Source organism: Zootoca vivipara, chromosome 11 (assembly GCF_965207765.1).
Source record: "Zootoca vivipara chromosome 11, rZooViv2.hap1.1, whole genome shotgun sequence".
NCBI classification, from domain to species: Eukaryota; Metazoa; Chordata; class Lepidosauria; order Squamata; family Lacertidae; genus Zootoca; species Zootoca vivipara.
In genome coordinates this window covers 16,581,026-16,596,305 of record NC_142594.1, presented here as the reverse complement: position 1 = coordinate 16,596,305, position 15,280 = coordinate 16,581,026, and the positions used below count along the sequence as shown (strand labels likewise).

General features: G+C 48.5%; 1 protein-coding gene across 2 annotated transcripts; it reads right to left on the bottom strand.

Moving 5' to 3' along the window:
* Window positions 1–8,522: 8,522 nt before the first annotated feature.
* Window positions 8,523–15,077, bottom strand: EOMES (eomesodermin). 2 transcript variants are annotated; one of them, XM_035129655.2, is made up of 6 exons: window positions 14,029–15,077; window positions 12,473–12,627; window positions 11,810–11,931; window positions 11,359–11,517; window positions 10,858–10,919; window positions 8,523–10,276 (listed from the first exon to the last, which is right to left on the bottom strand). In XM_035129655.2, the coding sequence occupies exons 1-6, from the start codon at window positions 14,823–14,825 to the stop codon at window positions 9,541–9,543; spliced, it is 2,031 nt and encodes a 676-aa protein (XP_034985546.1). In that variant the 5' UTR covers window positions 14,826–15,077; the 3' UTR covers window positions 8,523–9,540. The 2 variants fall into 2 exon arrangements, with proteins under 2 accessions (XP_034985546.1, XP_088510120.1); XM_088653994.1 differs by having other exon boundaries at window positions 8,622–10,219.
* Between the last annotated feature and the right edge of the window lie 203 nt (window positions 15,078–15,280).

Below are 15,280 nucleotides of genomic sequence, written 5' to 3'. Positions count from 1 at the left end.
TTCCCAAAAGGGATGAGATTAATATTTATATTAGCCGACATCATCATATTATTAGCATACGGGGATATTCCGCCAGGCAAGGAGGGGGAAGAAAAGGCTGTGCGTGGTCATCATCAACATAATCATAAATCTCTCTGAAGAATCAGGCGCAAAAGAAGAAAGGAAAAAAGGAATTGAAAACGTGACAATGTGCAAGGCTGCCTTGTCAAAAATGAACTTCTGCCCACAAAGAAAGATTTACGTCAGTAACCAAGAACTACACAGAATGTGGATTTTATCAATGCTTCTTCTTCCGGTTACTTGAAATCCTAAAACATCAAGTTGATTGTCCCTGTCCACCTCCTTTCCCCCATCATTACAAATGCTTAGTATTCTACAGTATCTCTGGAACCCAATGGGTATTGTCCTATTCTGGGTGAAATCCAAAATGTTGGTCACCATCTTTAAAGAAATGAATGACTTGGACCCACAATAATTGAAGGGCTGTCTCCTCCACGTAGTTCTTTGCGAACCTGGTACCTTCCAGATGTTTCAGACTACAACTCCTCACCAGCACTAGCCTGTAGCGCACAGCTTGTAGTCCAAAACATCTGGAGGTTGGTGAAGACTGCCCTATAGGAACGTGCCTATTCCCTTAGGCCTAGAATGGAGAACTTGTGGCCTGACAGGCAGACTGGACTCCAGCTCCCAACTGGCAAGGTCAATTGTCAGGGATTATGGAAATTATAGTTCAACAAACACTTGGAGAGTCAGAGGTTCCCCACAGGTTTAAGAAGTGATCGCTCTCTGGGCTTTTGTGTTTTGATCCACTACTAATTCGTTTCACTGTTTTTGATTATAGTCTTTGCTTGAATTTTTAAAATTGATTTTTGGTAATTAATTAACTTCTGCTGATGCTGATATTGTTAGGAGGAGTAAGGTAGGCTTAATTGGTGGGGTTGCATAAGGAAAACCTCGTGGGTCAGTGGCTCATCTATTCTCCAACATCCTGTTCTCACAGTGGCCAACCAGTTGCTTATAGAAAATCCACAAGCAGGACCTGAGCTTAAGCACACTCTCCCCTCCTGCCTTTCCCAGCGACTGGCATTCAGAAGCACACACCTTCCAGCAGTGGAGGTAAAACATAAGACATCAGGGTTGGCAGAAAGTTAGCAGAAAGCTGTGCTTGCTATGTGTGCTTTTGGGCACTAGATGGAGTAGTTTTTGTTTTCTTTGAGGTTCTGGGAAGGTCCAATACCCAGTTACCAGAGCTTTCATACTGTTATCTATAAAGAAAAACTCTAGAGCAGCATTTCTGCTTTCTTCCACACACAAAAAGGCAGAGGAAATAAGATCTGCTCCAATCCTGTTAATGTCATTTGGCCCTTGACCCATTTGAGGTGCTGTTTATTTGTTTGTTTTTTCAATCAAGCAAATGCATAAAATGTATGAAATAAACAAATGACTGTGTTCTACCCTGTTTCCCCTATTTTAAGATGTAGTCATAAAATAAGCCATAGCAGGATTTTTAAGCATTCAAGAAATATAAGCCATACCCCGAAAATCAGACATAGTGATAGGCGCAGCAGCAATGCCGGCTGCGGCAGGAAGAGGAGGAGAAAAAAAAATAAGACACCCCCTGAAAATAAGCCATGGTGTTTTTTTTTGTTTTTGAGGAAAAATAAATATAAGACGGTGTCTTATTTTCGGAGAAACACGGTACCATTGCTTCCTACTACTAAGAAAAGGTCTCTGAGCACAGACCTCTTCCCAGACTCACTCTAAGCTCCTTGCGGTCATTAGAATCAGGGTGCTTCCAAATTGGTGCTTATCCTTGGACCGGCATTTCTCATGCATGCAAGTTTTTCTCAGTGCCCACATGACATCATTTGTCATCACTCCTCAGGGTTCTTTCCTGCACACTTTCTCCAGAGTTCCCCCAAAAGCCAATGGCTGACTCACCTCCTTTCACTCTGATTGGCTCCAATCGGAAGGAAGGATATGAAGACAGAGGCTAAAAGGCTCCTCCTTCCTCCCAATTGGAGGCCTCTAGGATGTGGGTGGCGCTGTGGTCTAAACCACAGAGCCTAGGGCTTGCCGATCAGAAGGTCGGCGGTTCGAATCCTCGAGACGGGGTGAGCTCCTGTTGCTCGGTCCCAACTCCTGCCCATCTAGCAGTTCGAAAGCACGTCAAAGTGCAAGTAGATAAATAGGTACCGCTCTGGCAGGAAGGTAAACGGTGTTTCCATGCACTGGTCTGGTTCACCAGAAGCGGCTTTGTCATGCTGGCCACATGACCTGGAAGCTGTACGTCGGGTCTCTCGGCCAATAAAGTGAGATGAGCACCGCAACCCCAGAGTCGTCCGCGACTGGACCTTTACCTTTAGGATGCTGGAGACAGAGACCCTGCTGCAGAAATAGTAGTGTATCTTTGACACACATACCCCCAACCCCAAGCCGCTACACCTGTGTGAATGCAATGCCCAATCATCTCTAAGCATTGGCAATGTTGGCTGGGGCTGATGGGAGGGCACCAAGTTCACCTCAAAAACTAACTAGGAGTTACTAGTGAGTAATTCTCTTTCATTGAGCGAGATTCGGACTTGCATCCGGCTGAGTACACATGCATGGGATTGCACTGAGGCTGTAATTCTGCAAAAGGGAATAATTCTGGGAGCGAGTCCCATTGATCACAACTGTACTCACTTCCAAGGTGATGGTGCCCTGGATAGTGCTATTTATTGTGGCATTTGTGGCCAGAGAGCTTCTGCCACAATCAGTCTGTTCCTCCTCCAAGTAAAAGTAAAAAGGTAAAGGACCCCTGGAAAGTTAAGTCCAGTAAAGGGCGACTATGGGGTTGTGGCGGAGCTTATCTCTCTTTCAGGCCGAGGGAGCCGGCGTTTGTCCACAGCTTTCCAAGTCATGTGGCCAGCATGACTAAACAGCTTCTGGTGCAACAGAACACTGTGACAGAAACCAGAGCATACAGAAACGCTGTTTTACCTTCCCACCACAGCAGTAACTATTTATCTACTCGCACTGGTGTGCTTTCGAACTACTAGGATGGCAGGAGCTGGGACCGAGCAACGGGAGCTCACCCCGTCGCAGGGATTCGAACCGCCGACCTTCTGATCAGCAAGCCCTAGGCTCTGTGGTTTAACCCACAGCGCCACCCGCGTCCCTGCAGTGGGTTTTACCGCTTGTTAAAAGTGCCTGCAGCTCAGTCATATCCAGGTTTACTTGGGCCCACAAGAGTTCAATGGGATGTGAATGTGAGTTTCACCCTCACAAATGTACAGGAATGTGAGTTTCATCCTCACAGCATTAAAAAGATGAATTAAAAAAAACCCAACACCTCTGCCCTGGTGCCTCAAAAAGTAAATATGAAAAGAGGGCAGGGAGGAATAAATGGAAAAGTAGGATGTTTTATTTTAATACTCCTGGTCTGAGGCACCCTGAGATATATTGGGCAGTGGAGGGTATTTAAGTATTTATTATTTAACCACATTTATGTACCGCTTATTTTTTGTTTATTGGTTTTATTTATATACAGTACCTGCAGGTCTGAGAGAGAAACCCCACAAACTTGGGGTCTCCAGCTGTTGATGGACTACAACTCCCATCATCCCTGACCACTGGTCCTGCTAGCTAGGGATAGTGATGGGAATTGTAGCCCCAAAACCAGCTTGAGACCCAAGTTTAAGGATCACAGCCTGATCCTCCAGGTCAGCTATGGACCCTTTGGCGGTCCCTCTGGTTTCGGTGGGGTGGGGCCTTTTAAAGGTTTTGGGGAGAACAGTCTGTCGATGGAAGAAGCTGAAAACTTAAGGGGTAAAAAAAAATAGCCAGCCACCTTTCAGAGAGAGCAGGAGGAGGAACCATTCAGACAGACAAACCTCGAACTAGGTCGGCCAGAAGTGTCTGGTGCGCCGGCCTGGAGTAGGCCTGCCCTTCCAGGCAAGCAGCCATTCCTGCTGCCGTGGGAAAGGCATATTGTGCGCGGTATACTCGGGATCAGGTGCTCGATGGCGCTCCAGGGCGCGCGCGGTTTGCAAAGGAAGGTGGGAGGGAGGGAGCGGCGGCCTGCCTCGGGCAGCAGCGTGGGCACCTCGGCCTGGGAGACCCACGATGCGCTCGTGACTTTTCGCACAAAGTCGCAGGAGTCCCAAAGGGCACGTTTCCCTGGGCCGGAAGTTCTTCTTTAAATGAGCTTGGGGAGAAAGAGATCGGAGGAGGATGAGGATGGAGGGGCGGAGCAATCGCCTCTGAAAGGAAGCCTCCCAAGGCTGATTCCATCAAGGGCTAACTGGCCTGATAAGGGGAATACCTCTTAGCCGCCTCCCCTGCGGACATCCAGTTAATAATAATAATAAATGGAAAGCGTAATGCCGGTAGTCTACAAAAAAGGTTTAAAGACTCCCTCAAGGCAAATCTAAAGAAAATGTAATATAAACAATGACAACTGGGAAACACTGGCCTGCGAGCGTTCCAGTTGGAGAACAGCCTTTACCAAAGGTGTCATGGGCTTTGAAGACACTGGAACTCAGGACTCAAGGGAGAAACGTGCTAGGAGCAAGGCACGCTTGGCAAATCCACACCGTGATAAACTCCCGCCAGGAAACCAATGTCCCCACTGTGGAAGGACGTGTGGATGCCGAATTGGCCTTCACAATCACTTCTGGACGACCCAATGGCGGGGTCTCGTTTCCCTCTCGCTTGATAGATACGCGCGCCTGAGAATTAACTCTCTCGCGCTCCGCGCGCTCCAAAATCCGGATGCGTCTGTAGGTAGTTACAAAAGGACGGTTAAAAATAATAATCACCCGAAAGGCTGTGTATGTGTGTGGACGCATTTGCGTGCGAGTCAGTCCATACATAATCGCTCTTGCACCTTTTCTGTGTCAAGCATTGCATTCACTTTCCTCTTGCCTTTGATAATACAGCACACTGTTTAGATTTAGAACCAGTAATTCAACGTAAAAACCAAACATTTCATTTGCACAGCGCCCAGCGAGCCTATGTTATCGGGCAACTACCGGTAACAAAAGAAACAAAAACTAATTCGGGCTGCAATCCTAACCTGAGAGGAGGAAGCCCCATTGAACCCAATAGGACTTCCATCCGAGCAGTCACGGCTAGTTGAAAAAAAAGATTACCTGAAAACATCGGCTGATCACTCGTCCTCAGCCTTCCTGGAGAGTTTACGCGCAAACTTTAGCGAGGCTTGCTCTTAAGTAAACAGGCAGGGAGGAGATGTGTTTGCGCGTACTTTGCGCATCCCCACAATACCGATCTCGCAGGTTTGCTGGGTGGCAGCCCCGGGTCGATCGTCGTCAAAGGACTGCCGTGCCTTAAGTCCATTGCTTTCAATGGGTCTATGCTGCGTATAACGTCGAATATTTACCCACTGATATTATATACTGCCTCATTTCATGGTCGGTAAAGGTAAAGGGACCCCTGACCATTAGGTCCAGTCGTGACCGATTCTGGGGTTGCGCGCTCATCTCGCATTATTGGCCGAGGGAGCCGGCGTATAGTTTCCAGGTCATGTGGCCAGCATGACAAAGCCGCTTCTGGCAAACCAGAGCAGCACATGGAAACGCCGTTTACCTTCCCGCTATAGCGGTTCCTATTTATCTACTTGCATTTTGATGTGCTTTCGAACTGCTAGGTTGGCAGGAGCTGGGACCGAGCAACGGGAGCTCACCCCGCCACAGGGATTCGAACCGCTGACCTTCTGATCAGCAAGCCCTAGGCTCAGTGGTTTAACCCACAGAGCCACCTGTCTACACACACACACACAAAAGAAATATACAAAAATCTTTAGAGCGTATAACTAAGGAGGAGAACACAATGCATTGGAGGTGGATCTTCCCTTTGGCTGTAACTAATGAGCACGGCTCCCGCTGCACCGTTCAGCTTAATGTACACGCCCCCGGGGCAGGGAACAGTACTGCCACCCACCCGCCCCAGAAAACCCCTTTACGCTATGCTTGATGCACCAAGTTCGGTGGTGGTGCAAGTCAATAAGGAGTGCAGCTTTGCAGTGGAGGTTGCAGCCTGGAAACGGCGGGAGGCCAGGCCCGTCTGCCCCCTCGAGGCGTCTGTCGCTCGATGGGTGCGCCGCGCTGCCCAGGCGCAGCCTGCAAGACAGTGCCGAGGCTCCTGCAACCCTCTGCCCGCGTCACCTTCGCGGAAAGCCGCCGGGGCTCTTTTAACTTTCCTGCGCGGTTATTGTAAACAAATAAGGCGCGATCCTCCAGGCCCTGCGATCTCGGTGTAAATATAGGCTTGTTTGTCAGTGTCATCCTTGGCGGATTAATTAGATACATTTATTCGCAATTTGGTGTCTGGCACCCCCATTTTAGGAATGCCTTATCACAAGGTGTTAATTGGGGCCAGCCAGGCACTTATGTTTCCATTAAACAGTGTGAGGACTTTTCGCACGTTGTTTTCTTCTTCTCTCCCCCTCTACTTCTCTAAACCCCCACCACCTTTTTTTAGAAAAACTGTACAGTGCAAAAATATACAGGTTGCTGCGCGAAAACACTGCGGCGGAAGGGGAAGGAGGGAGTTACTGAGCAACAGAAAATGAGGGAAAGGGACCTTGGGAAGAGGGGGAGAGAGAGAGGAGGGGCAGGCAGGGAAAAAATGGTTTGACAGAAGGGCAGAAGGCAGCAGAACCACGATCTTGGAAATGATGGGGGCGCTGGGTAGCTTGGTGACCACCAGTTGGATCGTGGAAAATGGCAAGCCTTCGGCACGCACAGATCTCTTTATGCGCAGGGAGATGGGCAAAAGGTAAGAACTCTGTGGGCTCAAAAAGCTGCCTATAATCGGAGCAGCGCTGGTGCAGCGACCCGACGCAGCTTCTCGATGTCTTGGCCAAGTAGTCCCAGTCCATAATGATCACTTTCCCATTCGCCGCCCATGAAAAAGGATAGGTTGCTAAGGTTTGTAACGCTCAAAGCTCCGCGTGGCACAAATAAAATCTCGCCCCACCAACGCCAGCTTTATAATGATTCCCAAGCCTACTTCTATCGAAGGAGGCAGGCAAATAGGACTTTTATCAGCTCTTTGCCTGCATATTCTGTTCCGGCGACCTTCCATGGTTCCGTTTGCAAGTCATTGGGGGGGGGAATCAGATGACATAGCAATCGCAATGCACTTGATCCACACCTCGTTTGCTTTGCCTTAAGAATTCCCGCCCCGCGCCGGTCCACAGGGACAATAAGACCGGCTAGTTCTCTGACCCAAGGATGTACAGTACATTTCACCGGGGCCGTCTAAAGTCCCCTTTTAAATCAATGCGCTCCGTAGCAAGAGCGCTGTGGGTCAGATCACGCTTACATTTGTTTCATTTTAAAGCCGGGCTCCTTCAAAAGTTTTTATTTAAACGTCCCCGCTATTGGGAAAATTAAAAGGGAAGCTCCGCCCAGTTGCCCGCGATAGATGCGAGGAGCACAGCCCAGTTTTTAAAACTGGGAGCAGGGCGTTTCCATCAGGGCTTACAACTGGGAAGAGGAGGATACATAACGCGCGAGGATGGACTCCCGTTGCACGAGCCCCCCTCTAGCCAATGTGGAGCTGCCGCTTTGATTTACATGGGGACAAAAGCTCAAGAAAAAGGGATAGGAGGGCCTCCCACCTCCCTCGATGGCTTAACTTTCCTAGCAGGGAAACTCCCCGGGCAGAAGGACTTGTTTTGGCACCGCTGAACGCCAAGCCCCGGTTCGCGCGGCTGGAGGAGAGGGAGCTCTCTGTATTTTCCGGGAAGAGAAGATGCAGAAGGCTTCTTGTCAACCGGCTCCCGGGCGGCCAAGGCAAAAATACGCCTCGCTTCCCAGGTCATGGCGCGTCGACCTGGAGCGCAAGTTCAAGTAAAACATTCATAATGAAATTAAAGCACGTGAATAAAGAAAGGGCTTACCCGACAGAAGACAAAATGCCCCCAGAGACGCGTTAGCCTGCATAGGACTAGATTACTAATCTGACGCACAACAGGAGTTTTAGACCCTGTTCTTCCTTGCTTCCATACCAGTCTAGACGTCTTTCTTTTTTAGTGATGCTAGGGAGAGGCAACCAGCTTCAGCAAATATCCACCTTGCAGGACTGGGCAACAGACCCACCTGCACAATATCTGGGTAACTGGAAGGTAAAGTTGAAGCTTGCCAAACTCCCCAACACTGGTGTCTGGAGCAGGAGAAAGTGAGCAGCTCTTTCAGCTTAGCCGTGCAGCTGCTAGGAAGAGGAGCTGGCCTCCTGGCTTGCCCCACTGACTTTGAAAGAGCCCCTTCCCAATTACTGAAGGCCATCACTCATGTAGAGCCACTGAAAATCTGGATTCCTGCATTTTGCCTTGGGTCCTCAGTGGACTAATTGCCACTTTGGGATGGAGCACAGGAGGCCTTTTAAGTAGCTTTAAACTTCCACATTTGATTATTATTATTTTAAATTTGCTTCCAAGGTCCTGCTGCAAATTTATTACTAACAGGGGATAGAGGGTACCCCGACTCAATTCTCCTTTGCAGAATTCAGCACCTATCATTGCAACACATTTATTAAAAATCATTATATACAGACAAAAGTCTCAGCCTCACTCCCCACCCACCCACCCCCGCAATAAAACTAATGCTTTGTTTTAAAGTATTTTGCCACCTCGGCATTGTCTCATAATATTTATAGATAGAGCAAAAGGAGTTACAACACTCAGTTCAGAACGGCTGAAAAATACATTCACCACCTACCAATAAATATATATTTTGATGTACTCTCAGCATCAGAATCCACTTTGAAGTTGTTTTAAATAAAGAACTCCCAACACGCACCGGCTTCAGACACTCAACTGCACTGCCATGACTAGAACTACACAGAATGTTTTGTCATAGTCCACAATATATCTAGACAACACAGAGCTGTACATTTAATACTGGGTTTTTGCTACCTTTGTAGGATTCCTTCACTGCCATAACTTTCCGCCAAGTCATTTAAAATCTCCCCAGAAAAAGCAAGGCTTAGTCATTGAGCCAAATGTTTGGTTTTTGCATACATCATGATGAAATATTCTACTGATAAAGCCTCCACTTTGAATATTTCCACTATTCAGCTACAACAATAGATCCAGTAGGGTAGTAATTTGTTCAATAACCACCTAACTCTTCCCTCAAACTGCTTGGTAGTGCACAGCACTTACGCACTGGCCAGATTGTACAACCTTTGCTTTATTACCCCCTCCTTTCCTGGCCATTTCTGAAAGCCACACTTAAAATCAGAATGCTGCTTAGAGACTCTCCCTTTCTGTCTCCTTAGCTGGGGTGGGGGCAGGAGGGGGTGGCAGGGGGGAAAGAGGCCAAGTCATTTTGGAGTGCTACCCAGTTTCTTCCCTTTTTTACCTGCGGAAGCCAGTCAAAAAGCTTTGGCACCTTCTATGGAATTGCACAAGAACATTTTTTCAAAAAGGTGGGAAGGTAAAGAGTTCCTTTGGCAACATGTGTGCAAAAGACCTCCGCACCACCACTGAAAGATTCTAGCCAAGTCAAGTTCTAACACAGAGACTAGGACTTAAGAACTGGTATAGAAAGCATAGTAGCCCATGCCTTTGGAAGTGTCTTTGCCATAGTCCTCAGCATTAATGTCCTCGCACTTCATCGTAGGGGAGTTTTCGTTGCTGGACGTGCTCGGGGAGAGTCGCCGCCTTTTGCAAGCGCCAGTGTAGACTCCAGAATCATTTGAATCTAGAGATTTTATGGATGGCGGCGTCTCTATCCAGGATGACCCCATTTCTTCTTTCACTTTCTCCTTAGAAAGCAGGTCTTCGGAGAAACCTGGGGGGCTTGTCCTGGAGGCCCAAGGTAAGCCAGCAGACATTTTCCTCTGGTAAGAGCCTCTGCTCCCCCATCCAGCCATAGAGGAGAACGTAGGATCAGGGTAATAGCCCAAGGCATGAGATGTCTGCAGGGGGAGGGACTTGATGCCATAAGGAAGTAAGGTACTAGGAGAGTAGTCTGTTTCGTAAGAGTTCATGTCCAGTTTGTTGGCCCCAGACTGCTGGACTGGAGTGACAAACCATCTCTGGGGAGGATTGGCCACCTCTTCGTTCTGCTGAGGTGAGAGGAGGCCATTTGTCTGAGGCACAGTTCTTTCCCCGTTATAAAATCTAGTCGGTGGCAGGTTGTTGACAAATTGCTCCTGGAAGAAGGGTTGCACGCTGTACCGGGCTCCTGGGACAATCTGGTGGGATCTAGGAGAATCCGTGGGAGATGGAGTTAATCTGTCATTTTCTGAAGCTGTGTACATGCTACAAACACAAGAGAAAAATGCCTAAGATATTGTTCTTTACCATTTAGGATGTTGGCATTAACATGCAAGGAGGGATGGCTCAGCCCCAAGGAGATCATGCTGGACTGGCCATTTATTATATAGTCAAGATTAAAGTCAACAGATATTAAAGTCCATTTTAATGTATATTTTCTGCTAATTCTCACAGTTAAGTTCACTTTGAAACGCAATATAAAATTTTTAGCTATGTGAAGAACATTAAAAAACCACAAATGAATATTTATTTGCAGTGGTGTATGTGCAAATGTAGACATTATTCCAGAATAAAATTATGTGCTACTTTTACTTTTACTTTCTGCAAACCTAGCCAGCTGCTTCTGCTGCAATTTAGGTAAGTGAACAGCTGAAATAGTTTGCAATCCAACATTCATTTTCACCTAGATGGGAGACTATTTTTGCTTACATCGCTCTCAAGTAAGACACTTTGAAGATTGTTGCTAGCTACTAATACAAAAGCTCTTAAATTCATATACTTTTAAAAATCCGTACTTTTATAGAATAGAATTATTTGTACCACATAGAGAGGAGAATACTACTTACGAATCATAGTTGTCCCGAAAGCCTTTTGCAAAAGGATTATGGTCAATTTTAAGCTGTGTGATCTGAAAAGTAAAGAGAAAATAGTGGTGTCTACTTAGATACCTTAAAATTTGTAAGAATATAATTTCCTTTACACATGCAAAAAGGAGAGGTACTTATTTTGAAAACTTAATTTCCTAAATAAATACACAAAAACTAACAACTATATCTACAGTGGTAAAACAGATAGCTTTAGAGCTGCTTGAGTGGTATTCAACTATGTTTTACTCTGAGTATACCCACTGAAATGAACACAACTAAGCTAGGTCCATTAATTTCAATTGGTTTACTTGGAGTAAAACTCAGTTGAATACCACCCCTTGCTTCCAGTTAACAAAAGTATTTAAAGTTCCATTTATCACTCTTTTTTGTGTTGCTATTTTACCTCTTAATTTATGAAGGGTGTCATAGCGCAACCCCAGATAAAAGCTATTTAGCATACCAAGCCTATTTTATCCTTACGTCAGTGTTCTGATATGCAGTCACAGCAATGAATTGCGTTTCAGGGAAGTTAAATGTCTGTGTCTTCGAGGAGTCATTGATGTCCTCAACACCATCTTCTGTCACTTCCACAATGTGGAGACGAGGCTGATATTTATGCAGAGATTGAAGTACTATCATCTGGAAAAGATGAACACTGAGTTAATGCACAATGCTTTAAAAAACTCCACCTGACATAAGGAGACTCAAATTTTGCAAGCCTTTAATGCGGCACTAGTTCCTCTTATATGTCCCATGTCCACATGCTAATTTACAACTTTAAAAAAGGGACAAGATGTACTGTTGAGATGACTCCAGCAAATTCAGAATTTACTGGAGACTTGTTTCAAAAACCCACTGCATCTTCCTTCAGGTTCCATGAACCACAGATCTTATTCAACTAAGCAAACCAAAATGAAGTGTGCTGTTTTACCTGAGTATTGTTATTATTGGCCCCTTTGTTATTAGTTAGTTTTAGTTTTCCAAACGAGATCTCCTGTCGCATCCAGTGGGCTCCAGTGTTGGGAGATTCAGGATGAACATAAACCTTGTTACCTGTAAGATGAAAAGAAGACTACAGGAGTCAGGGAAAGGTGCATTTCATCTCTCCTACATGTACTTGTGTGAATTAGACATTTCCCCAAATCAGACATAACACCAAGATGAAATGCACATTCTCTTGTGTGCCACGACAAAGGCAATACTTGCACACAATAATGCACATGAATGCTGGGTTGAAGGCATTGGCTTTCAGTGGCAGAGAGTCTGCAGGCTCCATAATAAAACCATGACCATGAAAGGGGGAAAGAAGGAAAAATGCTGAGCCTTCCTTTAATTTCCTAGCAAGTAAAGGAGTCTTCCAAACCCTCTTTTTTAAAAAGCAGAAAGTCACGTTTGGGAGAGGATTCATCTCCTTTAGATTCAGAAGGCTGTATGACAAGGCAATTAATTTCCTTGCCTTCCTTGTCTATAAAGAGTTTTGCATCTGGATTCTGGATTAAGCAATGAAGGCATGGAAGGAAGCTGAAGGCAAGAGAAAAAAATGTCTCCTTGCCTGCCGGTTCCCCAACCTCTCCAGTAAAGTCTGGTCTCTTACCTTGCATGTTGTTATCGGCTTTGCCACATGTCACCCACTTTCCCCCTTGGAAGCGCCAGTGGTTGGGATCCGCCAATATCACTTCCACGAAGACGTTGTAGTGGGCAGTGGGGTTGAGGCCGGTGATGTTGAAGCTCAGGAAGGGAAACATCCGCCTGGTATTGGAAAGAGAAAGGAAGTGGGGAAGGCGCGCATTTAGAAAAAGGGAATCAAAGCCGCATGCATCCCTGAGCCAGGAACCCCCGCCGATGCTCTTTGGCAGCGCGCTCCGGCCTTGGCTAGCGCCTGGACCGAGAGCGGGAGGCAGATGGCGGCTCCCCTCGCGGGGTTTATATTTAGAGAGAGCCGCCACGAGAGGCTTTGGCTCAAAGTCTCGCTCTTCTGCGAACATTCAGAGCGACGGCCTCGGAAGGAGAGATCAGAAAGGGGAGGGCAGCCTTTCAAATGCAGCACCTCGAAGAAAGAGGGACACCACCACACCCCCATCCCAAATAGACCCTGACCCACCGCCGGATCCGAAGGCTGGAATAGTTTCAAACCCTCGCTTGCCTTAGGTTTTATATAACACACGCACAGAATTCCCAGGCTCTTTGGACAGAAGCTAACGGCACATTCTGTTTCCCACCCCGTCCCCAATTCTATTACATATCTCAATCAACAGTTATGATTGAGGGACTGATAGTGCCGGTTTAGGGAACACAAGAAACCAAATATATTTTAATGGGGGGGGAGAAGAGAGAAAGAAACCCTAAAAGTATGTCTGTCCTACTTCGAATCAAGAACAAGGGTGATTTCGGTGGGGAAGGTTTTGTTATAATTGCACTGCGGAACCCCAAATCCCTGAAATTTGGTTGGCCTTGGTAGTGCCATAATCCAGGGCGTTGCCTTCATCCCCTAGTTTAACGTCCCTATTCTAAACTAACGAAAAAGAACCTTTTTACGATCGGATTTTATTTCCAAGCTTTTGTCCGGGTATCTGGATGCTTAAAAACACCGGAACTACACAGCTGCTCGATTTGAGAAGTTTCTTCTTTTAAAAAAATAAAAAACGATTTTTTGATTTCTTTTAAAGCCAATTCCTGCCTCCCCCAATTAGCTTTCCACTTTTAAGTACGTGAACTTGAAAAAAGTTTCAGAGCGCAAACCTCCGCATGTTAGCTTCCTAATTAATTTCCCCTGTGTCCAATGGCGATTACTCTCGGGTAAATGTGCACAGGAAAAACTTTGAGGAGGGGGAGAGAACTGTCGACTTTCCGGGGAAACCTGGGACAAACCTGATGACAGGCACGCAAACTTCGAGAGCAAATGCAAACCATTTCAGCTCCGGATCCCTTAAGACTAAACAGAGTTTTCCCAGCTCTTTCTTAATTTGATGAGATCCCGCGCCGAAAGCTCCTCAAGGCGCTCTCCCAAATCGGTTCCTCCCAAACGGATTAACGGCCCCCCGCGCCATTTCCTCGCAAATCCGATCTGCCCCAAAGCGCGCCGCCCGCCCCATGTCCCGCAGCCCCGTCGCCCACCCCGACCCCCCAGGAAAGAGACCAGCTGCGTCGTACCTGCCCTGCTTGGTGATGATCATCTCGGTCTGGTGCCGGTGGAACTTGAGCCAGAGCGGCCGGTTGCACAGGAAGACTTGGGCTCGGAGCGCGCCCGCCCCGCCGGGCATCGCCAGCGCTCCTAGCCCACCACACGAGCCCGCCGCCGCCGGGTAGGGGCTGTAGAGGCTGGCCGGCGGCGCCCCCTGGCCGTACTGGTAGGCGCCGGCGGCCGCAGCGAAGGGCGTCCTGCCGGCGGCGCTCGAAAAGCCCCCCGGCGGAGACAGGACCGAGCCGTACGGGTAGCGCGCGCCGCCCGACGCCGGGTACATGGAGCCCGGCTGCGCGCCGCCCGCCGCTCCGGCGTAAGGGAACAAGGCGCACGGGCCGCCCAGCTCGCCGCCGCCGCCGCCCTGCGGGCCGGGCGACTGCAGGTAGTAGCGCTCGGGGCTCAGGCTGTCCAGAGTGTAGCGCGCCGGTGCCGGCGCCGGCGGCAGAGGCTCTTCCTCAGCCGGGCAAGGCGAGCCTTTGCGCCCGCCGTCGGCTCCCGAGGCCACTTTGGTAGGAACCTGGCCAGCGGCGGCGACGAACGGAGGCGTGTCAGCCGCCGCCTCGGCCTCGCCCAGCAAGCCGGCCGCCGGGGGCCCCGAGGCGCCGGCAAACTTCTTCGCGCCCTTGTCCAAGTCCAGGCGCGGCGGAGACCCCGAGCTGAGGTGGCGCGTGGAGCTGCCGCCGCGGCCGCCCGCGCTCTCCAGCGGGTAGAAGGGGGCGCCGGGCAGGTTGGCCGAGCTGCCCAAGAGCTGCTCCCCCAGCTGCATCGCCTCAGATGAGCCGCCCGCTCGCCACCCGCCCCCAGAAGTCCCCTCAACTCCGAGAGAGCGGCTCTGCCGGGAGGCAAAAAACTTGGCGCTCACTTCGCCTCAGTCGGCAGCACAACAGCGTCCTTGGTTTCCCTCAAAGACACCCAACAAGGGCTTGGGCCGCCTTCTGTGGTAACCTCATTTACAAAAAGAAGAAGCCGCCCCAACCCACCTGACCTTCCCGCCTTTAAATGCCACACAATTGACTGCGATTGACTAAGCCGGAGAGCTGGTTTTTATAGGCGCGTGCGCGCACTCCTCTCCTGCAGCCGGGGAGGGGCTTGGAGGTGGCTCCATTCGCCGGCGAACCTCTCCTTTCCTCGCCCACCTATTGGCTGGTCTCGGTGACACTAATTTAATTAGGCAGCTACTAATTGGAACAAGTCACCTGTGACTCTTAAGTGCTTTAAAAA